At 37.4% G+C, this 10358-nt stretch overlaps 1 protein-coding gene across 1 annotated transcript; it reads left to right on the forward strand.

The window, feature by feature from the left end:
- Positions 1 to 2336: 2336 nt before the first annotated feature.
- On the forward strand, positions 2337 to 9947 carry MGARP (mitochondria localized glutamic acid rich protein). The gene is made up of 3 exons (XM_028144596.2): positions 2337 to 2427; positions 7623 to 7716; positions 9032 to 9947. Exons 1-3 carry the CDS (start codon positions 2338 to 2340, stop codon positions 9544 to 9546), a joined length of 699 nt encoding a protein of 232 aa, XP_028000397.2. The 5' UTR covers position 2337; the 3' UTR covers positions 9547 to 9947.
- The last annotated feature ends 411 nt before the right edge of the window (positions 9948 to 10358 follow it).

Genomic DNA, 10358 nt, shown 5'->3' on the forward strand with positions numbered 1-10358 from the left:
TAAACTTCTGAAGGTAAAGGGCTGTTATGATGGGGGCAAAGGGGGAGGGAGAAAGATGAGACCGTTGACCTGGATTTTTTCGCTCTGGTTATCATCTGCATCCCCCATGGTCATTACACATTTTTTTTTTTTTTTAGCTTCATACATTTCAAATAATTTCCTCTCCAATTGGGGGCAAAAGAAAAGCGGTTTAACATTTCTAAACAAGTAGTTAGCAATACTGGTTGTAGCAATATTGGTCTTCCTTTAACTTTCACCTAATTACTTTTTTGTAGCACTGATTTTTTTCGTGTATTTGAAGAACTATTATTGACTGGATATTTGACTTCAGTCATGGACATCAATTAACCTTTCATTGATTCTTTCCACTTTGACAAAAGAAAAAATTGTTTCAGTTTTATTGAAGGATGAAATTGTAACTGCCTCATCAAATTTTGTTCTCTAGTTTTCCTTTTAAAATGTACCTCTTTAATGAATAAATAACTTAGGTTTATAATACGTTATTTAAAAAACACAGAAAGGCAAAATAATAGTCACCTGTAATCCTACTATTCAGTGAATACCATTATTTACATTTTAGTATATTTAATCTTCCAGGCCTTTTTTTCCTCACGCATATTTTTCCTTATGCATATTGCTTCCACAAATCTGGGATAGTCCTGTATAACCTTTCACTTAACATATTGTAAGTATTTTCTCAAGTAAGTAAATATTCTTCTGGAAAAGTTCTAATGGCTATTTGTTTTCCATTGTATGAATATGCTAAAATTTACCTAATTAATCCTTATTGAATATTTATTTCCCATTTCATTGTTCTTTTAAATAACTTTGCCATAATTGTATTTAAGTCTTTACCTAAATCTCTTATAATTTTATTTATTTCTTCCTATTTAAAAAATCCTTTTGTTAGTTATGTCTGGTTGACAACTATAAAACTGACATATTTCCTCTGTAATAGCAAATGTATTTTTAAACCAACAAAAACCCCACTACAAGTCAATGCCATAACCTCTTATCACAGCCTGTTGGGGCACATTTGTAGGGAAAATATTTTTTTCTAAGAGATGATCATTTATATTCAAATTAAGAACATATATGTGTATTTTTTCCAATTTGACTACTACAAAGGTTCATAATCAGTGCAATTTTTTAAGATGTGCCCTCTGCAAAACACAACTTCTTACTAATCCTTCACTAAATCAAATTCCTTTATTCTTTCCAAGTCACTCAACTCATGCCTCATGTTGTATCTTCTGCCCCTAGTGCAATTTTCCTTTCATTTATTTATCTGACAAACTCCTACTTTCCTTCAAAACTCAGATCATGTCTTAGAATAGTGACAGCTGCTTTGAGCCAACTAGCTGAGTTTCCTTACTGTGTTTTCATGCTGTTGTTGAAGCTTCTACAGCCTTTATCATACTGCATTGAAATGATTGTCTCTAGTTATTTGTCTGAACATCTGTTCCTTCTTTCTAAACTGTGAGCTACTTGAGGCCAGGAACCTCGTGTGCCTTGTTTACAGTTATATCCTAATGCTTCTAAGAATGGCAAACAGGTAACAGGTGCTCAACTGTTTGTCGATGGATAAATAAATGTCTCTTCGTTTTTATCTGTGAACTTTAAGCTGTTTCTAGGTTTGAATCTATTATAAAAATCCAATTCCAGGGAATGTGGTGTATATGCAAGCTCTAGCACTGCAGAGTAAACATATTTAAATATAAGAACACAGCACTTTCATCTTTTCTATTAGTTTGTACAGAATTGTACTTCTATTTCAGATATGATCTTTTTGCAACATTTGTCTTAGAAAAACTTCTCACTGCTCATCTCTAAAGGCTTTATATTAGAAATATATATATATGCATTTGTGTTACAGATTTATAGAAGTGTGTTAGATTTCAACATAAATGTTTTATTTAACATAAATTTCAGCTATAAATATATTTAATTAATTTTTTGGAAGAATCATCTTTTCGACTAAAAGATGGAGTACATACAGTAATGGATTTCTTTTGCTTGTATGCATCTTGTTTGACAGTTGAAATTGTTTAGTGCTTTTGTCATTTCTCCTTACCCATGCCTGTACTTTTTCCAAGAAAAGCTTGGTGCTTAGCATCAAAATGACAGGTTTCATAAGTACTTGTCAAATTATATTGGGAAAATGTCAACTGGAATTATTACTATGCCATATTCCCTTAAGCTAAAGTCACTTGATGTTAATAGATTCTAGGTTCACTGAGCAGAAGTATTTTTAAAGAAATAATTATTTAAAATACTTTTGCTTAAGCAGTGGAGCTAACCGTGTTTAAACTTGTTTTCCTAGCATCTGTTCGCTGGATGTCATCTAACAAGTTCCCTGGATCATCTGGGTCGAATATGATCTACTATCTGGTTGTAGGTGTCACGGTCAGTGCTGGTGGATACTATGTAAGTGTTTAACCACAATGTGCAGGAATTCTCATATTTTACAACTGGTGGTAAAACTCAAAGCAATGTTAAGGTCAGGACATGAGATTAAATAACAAGATTATGAAGCTTTTTAAAGTATAAACTCAATATTTCTTAACACCTCTAAGAATGGATGACTTTCAGTAAAAACAATCTATAATAATAAAAGCGTGATATGCTAATTAGACCAGACAGCCGAACGACCTTCCGGACTAAGCTGGGGCTGCGAGGGCCAAGCCCCTTGCATGAATTTTGTGCATCAGGCCTCTAGTATTATTATAAATACTAATAGAAATAGCTGACATTTGAATGCCATGTGACAGTCTAGGGCTCATTTAATAATTACAACAATTCTATAAGGTAGATACTATTATTAATATTTAACGGGAACTGTTTTCAAAAATTAACTTTTTAAAAAAGTTAATAGACTTTATTTCTTAGAGCAGTTGTAGGTTTACAGAAAAATGAACAGAAAATGTGGACAGTTCCCATGTATTTCCTCTCACCCCTGTTTTAGCTTTTCCCTATCAATAAGCGTGCTTTAGTGTGGCATGTTTGTTACAACTGATGAATCAATATTGATATGTTATTACCAACTAAAGTCCATAGTTTACATTAGACTTCACTCTTTGTTCATTATAGGGATTTTGACAAATGTATAATGACATGCATCCACCATTACAGTATTATACAGAGTATTTTCACTACCCTAAAAATCCCTCGTTCTCTACTTATTCATTCCTCCCTCTCCCAATCTTTTAACTATCTCCATAGTTTTTATTAGCTTTATATCTTTATATATACTCTTATTATTTTTAAAAAGTAATATTTATCCATAAATTTTAAAAATTCAAAATAGACATATATAAAATTAAAACAATGCTTTCCTCCCTGGTCCCCATATCCACTCCCCCCTAGATAATCACTGTAAAATAAAGCTTTTAATAATATGATTTTGGAGCTAAAACAATGGAACATTTGTAAGCTTATTGAATCATTCCCCATTCTGTCATAAACTTTCTAAACTGAAATCTACTCTTCATTGTGAATAAAAGTAGAATAAGTATAAATCCTTTGGAAACCATAGGAATACACAATCACTGCATTTTGGCTTGATACTACAGAAATATGCATAAATGGATTTTTAGTCATAACTAGGAACAGTTTGTAGAACTGTGTAGATGGCCAAATCTAAATACATATTCTAACCTTCAGTATTTTGAGAGCCTCAAGAAGCCAGGAAGCTTCAAACATGTCATTTATATTATTGTCCTCTACTAACCTACCAGCTGTCACTCATACCCAGGTTCCTCGCTTTTACTCTCATTCTGTTGCTTAATGCTGAATGAGCGTAAAAGGGCTGCCCAGGGCTACTACAGTTGGATACAGGGCACTGGGAAAATAGATATTGGACTAGTCCATATGATTTCGTGGGAAGCCGGAAGACTTCATTTCACCTGGGCATCACTATATCCCTAATTAGGTTTACTAGTGCCAGACATGAACCTCTCCTGTATACTAAATCTTTCTTTACAAAAACTATCTTAAACTGGAAGTTATAAACTGACTACTCCTGAGAGCCCCTTCTGGCCTTATTGTCTCACAATGGGAATGAAGTTGGACAGGTGATGATCTCTAAGTCCCCTTCCACCTCTAAGATTATATAGTTTTAATCTTAAATCTTGGAAGTGTTAATTCCCAAGAATCTTAGGCTACTTTCAGGAGGAGATACAGACTGTGAGGTATTTATTTATTTATTTATTTATTTTTTTTTTTATTGATTTTTTTTTTTTAATGAATCTTTATTGTTCAGATTACAATTGTTTCTCCTTTTTCCCCACATATCTCCCCACCACCCAGTTCCCACCCCCCTCTGCCCTTATCCCCCCCTCCCCCCCACTGTCCTTATCCATAGGTGTATGATTTTTGTCCAGTCTCTTCCCATACTCCCCACACAGACACCCCTTTCCCCCTGAGAATTATCAATCCACTCCCATTCTAGGCCTCTGATTCTATTAAGTTCACCAGTTTATTCCGTTCCTCAGATTTTTAATTCACTTGACTTTTAGATTCACTTGTTGATAGATATGTATTTGTTGTTCATAATTTTTATCTTTCTTCTTCTTTTTCCTCTTTTTAAAGAATACCTTTCAGCATTTCATGTAATCCTGGTTTGGTGGTGATGAACTCCTTTAGCTTTTTCTTATCTGTGAAGCTCTTTATCTGCCCTTCAATTCTGAATGATAACTTTGCTGGGTAGAGTAGTCTTGGTTGTAGGTTCCTGCTATTCATCACTTTGAATATTTCTTGCCACTCCCGTCTGGCCTGCATGGTTTCTGTTGAGAAATTAGCTGATAATCGTATGGGAGCTCCCTTGTAGGTAACGAACTGTTTTTCTCTTGCTGCTTGTAAGATTCTCTCTTTGTCTTTTGCTCTTGGCATTTTAATTATGATGTGTCTTGGTGTGGTCCTCTTTGGATTCCTTTTGTTTGGGGTTCTGTGTGCTTCCTGGACTTGTAAGTCTATTTCTTTCATCAGGTGGGGGAAGTTTTCGTTCATTATTTCTTCAAATAGGTTTTCAGCATCTTGCTCTCTCTCTTCTTCTGGTACCCCCATAATTCTGATGTTGGTTTGCTTGAAGTTGTCCCAGAGGCTTCTTACACTATCTTCAACTTTCTGAATTCTCTTCTCTTCATGCTTCTCTGGAGGAGTGTCCTTGGCCTCTTTGTATTCCAAATCTTTGAGTTGATTCTTGCAATCCTCTAGTCTGCTTTTGGGTCTCTGTATAATATTTTTTATCTCAGTCAGTGTATGTTTAATTTCTAGTTGGTCCTCATGGAATTTATCGGCCTTTTCCATGAAATTCTTGAAAAACCTTATAACTGTGGTTTTGAACTCTATGTCCAGTCGCTTGTTCTCCTCCATTTCTTTGGTTTGGGATCTGTTTCCTTGCCTTCTCATTTTCGCTGCTTCCCTGAGTTGGTAGGGTAGCTTTGTGTACTAGGTGTCCTATTGGTTCAACGGGTCAGCCTCCCAGTTACTTGAGGTGGACACTCTTGGTGTACCCTTGTGTACTGTGTGTCCCCCAGCAGGAGCTACAGCAAGGGCTAGTTTTCTCCTCCTTTGCTTGGGCGGATTTGGAGCAGTCTGACTAGAGCTACAGTTAATTTGGTTGAGCTGTCACAGAACAGACCATTTATATGCAAAAGCCGCTGTGTGGAGCCTGGGTGGGTTTGTAGAATGTGCGGGGCGGGGCCTCAGGGCTGGGCAGGGTCTCAGGGCGTCACTAGGCTGGGGCGTGGCCAACGGCGATGGCTGCCGTCAGCCCTCTCTGCCTTTCCACGTTTCCAAGTCCCTGCGCCCCGCGCTCCAGCGCAGTAAACAATGATTGCTGGGCGCACCTCTCAGCTTTTCAGCGTTTGTGCTCCTTTCTCTTCTTAGCTGTATATCTTCCACTCAGCCAGCTTTCCCGTGGTTCTGGGTGGTAGATGTTTTGTCTTTTAGTTGTATTTTTGAAATTGTTGTGTGAGGCAGCAGATTAGTTGTTTAACTATGCCGCCATCTTGGTTCCTCCCAGACTGTGAGGTATTTAAAAACCTGAATTCTACTCTTCTCCTCCCCTTCCTCGTCCTGCACTAAAATAAGTTCTATATTAGATTTATCTGAATTTTAATATATTTTTTAAAATATATTTTATTGATTTTTACAGGGAGGAAGGGAGAGGGATAGAGAGCTAGAAACGTCGATGAGAGAGAAACATCAACCAGCTGCCTCCTGCACATCCCCTACTGGGGATGTGCCCGAAACCAAGGTACATGCCCTTAACCAGAATCGAACCTGGGACCCTTCAGTCCGAAAGCCGACGCTCTATCCACTGAGCCAAACCGGTTTCGGCTAGATTTATCTGAATTGAATCCATGGTAGCTAAGAGCAGTTTTTCATTTCCAAGTGAAATCTACTATGAGGGCCTCTTAAAATCTGAGAAAGGCCTAGGTCATTTCAATTATTTGAAGGTCTGGGTATATTTAAAAAACATAATGCCATACTGATTTATTAAAGTTGTGGTATATATTTTAAAAATATTTTTATTGATTTTTAGAGAGAGGGGAAGGGAGAGGAAGAGAGAAACATCAATGATGAGAGAGAATCATTGATCGGGTGCCTCCTGCACACCCCCTATTGGGGATTGAGCTCGCAACCCTGGGCATCTGCCCTTGACCAGAATCAAACCCGGGACCTTTCAGTCGGCAGGCCGACACTCTTGCCACTGAGCCAAACCAGCTAGGGCAAGTTGTGGTATATTTTAAATGCTTATGTTTAATAAATAATATCATTTGTTTAATAAATAATAAATTTGAGGCCCTGTCTTCTATCAGGCCTTCTATTCTGTGTTTGACTATGTTGATTTTGGAAAAGCGAGGTTCTTTGGGCCACACATGAGTGTGATTATTCAATTCTGCTTTAAGTAGTGTTTTTTCTTACCTCGTGTTCTAGCCCCTTGAACAATAAGACTAGTGTCCCTTAGGATGTTGTTGCTGGTCAGTTCGGGGATGTGAGCTTATTTTTTTTTAAATATATTTTATTGATTTTTTACAGAGAGGAAGAGAGAGGGATAGAGAGTTAGAAACATCGATCAGCTGCCTTGACCAGAATCGAACCTGGGACCCTTGAGTCCGCAGGCCGATGCTCTATCCACTGAGCCAAACCGGTTTTGGCGGGGGTGTGAACTTCTACACAGGTTCAGTCCGCATTGGTGTGCTGAGAACTGAGGGTGCTGACTCGGCATATTGGTCCTAATTTGTCTTTGTCTTTCTATCTACTGGGCATGTTTTCAGTTATCCTTGACCCCTGTTACAGCATTGTTTCTTTCCTTCTTTCCTACTTAATGACAAAGGTTTCCAAATAGGAAATACAAGAGTAAATGATATGGCCCTGGCCAATGTAGCTCAGTCTTTCTTTCTCTCTATCTCTTTCCCTCCCTTCCTTCCACTCTCTCTCTAAAAATCAATACAAAAAATAACCTCCAGTGAGGATTAACAACAACAACAAAAAGAGTAGATGATATACATTGTCTTCTCTTCTTTGAATTGTATACACCTTTGAATTTGGCATGATGAATATAAATCATGTTGAAAAAAAATGCTTGCGAATAATAAGTACACTTTTGCTTTCAGACTTACAGGACAGTAACATCAGAGCAAGTCAAACACACTGGACATATAAAAAATTTGAAAGAAAAAAACAAAGCAGAGTTACAGCCACTTCAAGGTAAGGTGAATTTATTAGTATTGTTTTCCTTAAGGCTCTGATTTTCATCACCTTAGGCTAGCAATGAACACTATTTTCTTTTGGCTTCTTTACTGACTTAATCCAGAATGACTCTGGGTAGGAGTTCGTTCAAAAAGGAAAAGCCACCCAAAACCTAGAGAATATTGTTACACGTTTTGGATGAGTGCATTTAATAAATGAAAACCTTTTGCATTTATACTGCTGACCAGCAGTTTTGACTTCTTTGTGTGGTAATGTTACTTTTCTCCTACTCAGGCTCCCATTCATGCAGGCATAATTTTAGTATCTGCCTCTCAGCAGCTTGACCTTTCATTTCCCTCATTCTTTTTTTTTTAATCATAAAACTAATGTTTGTTTCAGTTTTGATTGAGACCATCCAGTATCTTTGTCCAAAGCACACTTGACATTAGTATAAATCAGTCATGTCTGTTGAGTCCCTCAGTTGATCTGATTAATAAAATGGCAACTGCAGGAACAGAAACTTTACATTTTCACCCAAGTAAATGTTTCTTCCCTTAAACTGCTTGCTTGAACCATACTTTCTTCTATTTTAACTATAATACTGTTATTATCAATTACTATGATCATTATTTGGTGACAGATAATAGCTGCTCATGGACCAGTTTTAACCTTTTAGTCAAGACAATAAGAAACAGAATGTATAAGTGAACATTAAATATAATCATAAGAATTGTAATTGTAATAATAATAATAATAAAATGCATTTCCATAGCATGTTAGTGGTTTTAAACCCCTTTTTATACACAGCATTTTAATCAGTCTTCACAAAAGTTCTGTGAGATAGATGGCATTTTACAGATGACAAAACTGAGGTTGAGAATAAAATAGTGATTCCTCAGAGTCAATGCCTAGTAAGTTGGCTACATTTCCATGCTGTCTTGTGATGCGTGGGCTGTTTATTTTCCTGTTCTTTGTATTTGAGTAAGAAATATATATAAACTAATTTTTTTAAGTTCAACATGTTCAAAGCATTTACAGAAAAGCAGATCCCCCATTTTCCCTTCCAGGGACAGCCAATAATATCAATTTCTCTGAATCCTGAAGAGAGTCTTTGCAAATGTAACTATCTATGCATATAACTTACCCTCCTTCTGTCCTAATACAAACAATACCAAACTGTGTACATTGCTCTTCTCCCACTTCACAGTCTACGTTGAAGACCATTACATATCAGTACATAGAGATGTCTCATTTTTTAAAGTGACCGCACAGTGTTCTTCTGTCTTCCATGCTCTTTCGATTAATACTTTGTTTAATGGGCTAAATCTTGCAGGTGAACAAGAGAACCTGGAGGGAGTGGAGAAAGCAAGTTCAGCAGCCCCTGAAGTATCTTCGGAGGAAGCTCAGGTGGTGGATGCTGAAGAAAGCTCGGATGCTGCAGCAGCAGCCCCTGAAGTATCTTCGGAGGAAGCTCAGGTGGTGGATGCTGAAGAAAGCTCGGATGCTGCAGCTGCAGGCAGAGTAGAGGAGGCGTCAGCCTGTCCCGACGCTGTGGAGGCTGCTCAGGTGGAGATCACCGCGGTCGGTGCTGAACCGGGGCCAGAGGTTCCAAATGCCGCCGCCTGCGAAAGCACCCAAGTCAGCACCGGAACGACCTCGGAGGTCACCAGTGCAGCTCCGGATGAAGCCGTTGCCATCAGTAATGATAAAGGTACAGCCGAGAACGAAAGCTCTGATGAATATGCTGAACTGGAAGAAGAAAATTCTCCAGTTGAGTCAGAACCCTCTGCTGGGGGTGTTTTACAGGAAGAAGCCAGTGTTGGTGCTGAGGCCACGACTCAAGGCTAATCTTGCGGATTCACACTCAGCATAAACGCCATAGCAAGTCTGATAGGTGCTTTTGTAGTTTTAGTCATCTTAGTTTTAGTGTGTGTTTTTTTTAAAGGCTACTTTTCTAGAAGACTCTAATGTGCCTTGAAGGTGTTTGGTATCTGCTGATAGGTTTCAGGGTTAAGACATTTGAGATTACACGTGTCTGAAGGTTCCTAGTCTCTGAGGTCAGAATATGACACTGCAGTCAAGAGCTTTAAGAGTTCCACCTTTGGATTTAAGTTTTATATCATAGGAATCGAGCTATCTACACAACCTGCATCCACTCTAACTTTGCCGTGCCCTTACCTTACTGTAATGTACGTAAATGTAGATTCTCAAGTTTTGATTTGAACTCATTTAAATAAAATTTAAAAATATTTAGTGCTTCTATTTTTATTCACCAATATATGTATAAATAATACAGTATATATTAACACACACACACATATAACATCACATGAACATTGCAATATTATCCAAGAAATCATGTAGTCTAAGGAGGACTCTGCATACAGCAACATGTGGCCTTTCTCCCATCTATATTACAATGGGGCTGTGCTCACATTTTCCATTTCAATTTAATTCAGTTTAATCAATGTATATTAACGACTTACACTTTATGCCAGGAATCATTCATTCACTGAACAAATATTAACTTACCACCTGCAACTTACCAGCTTTAAGTGGTGAGAATTAAAAAAAAAAAGATGAAAAGTCCTACCCTTTCCAGTTTATATTCTAGAGTGTGATCAAACAATAAACAAAATAAATAAGAAAATTACATAGTA

The sequence above is a fragment of the Eptesicus fuscus genome, chromosome 6 (genome assembly GCF_027574615.1).
Source record: "Eptesicus fuscus isolate TK198812 chromosome 6, DD_ASM_mEF_20220401, whole genome shotgun sequence".
Lineage (NCBI taxonomy): Eukaryota > Metazoa > Chordata > Mammalia > Chiroptera > Vespertilionidae > Eptesicus > Eptesicus fuscus.

What these genes read in the sequence shown, in the direction of transcription:
- MGARP (XM_028144596.2), top strand. Translation starts at nt 2,338, where the DNA reads ATGTCATCTAACAAGTTCCCTGGATCATCTGGGTCGAATATGATCTAC. An exon ending in TCAGTGCTGGTGGATACTAT is followed by an intron (nt 2,428 to 7,622) that starts GTAAGTGTTTAA and finishes TTTTGCTTTCAG; the next exon opens with ACTTACAGGACAGTAACATC. An exon ending in AGAGTTACAGCCACTTCAAG is followed by an intron (nt 7,717 to 9,031) that starts GTAAGGTGAATT and finishes TAAATCTTGCAG; the next exon opens with GTGAACAAGAGAACCTGGAG.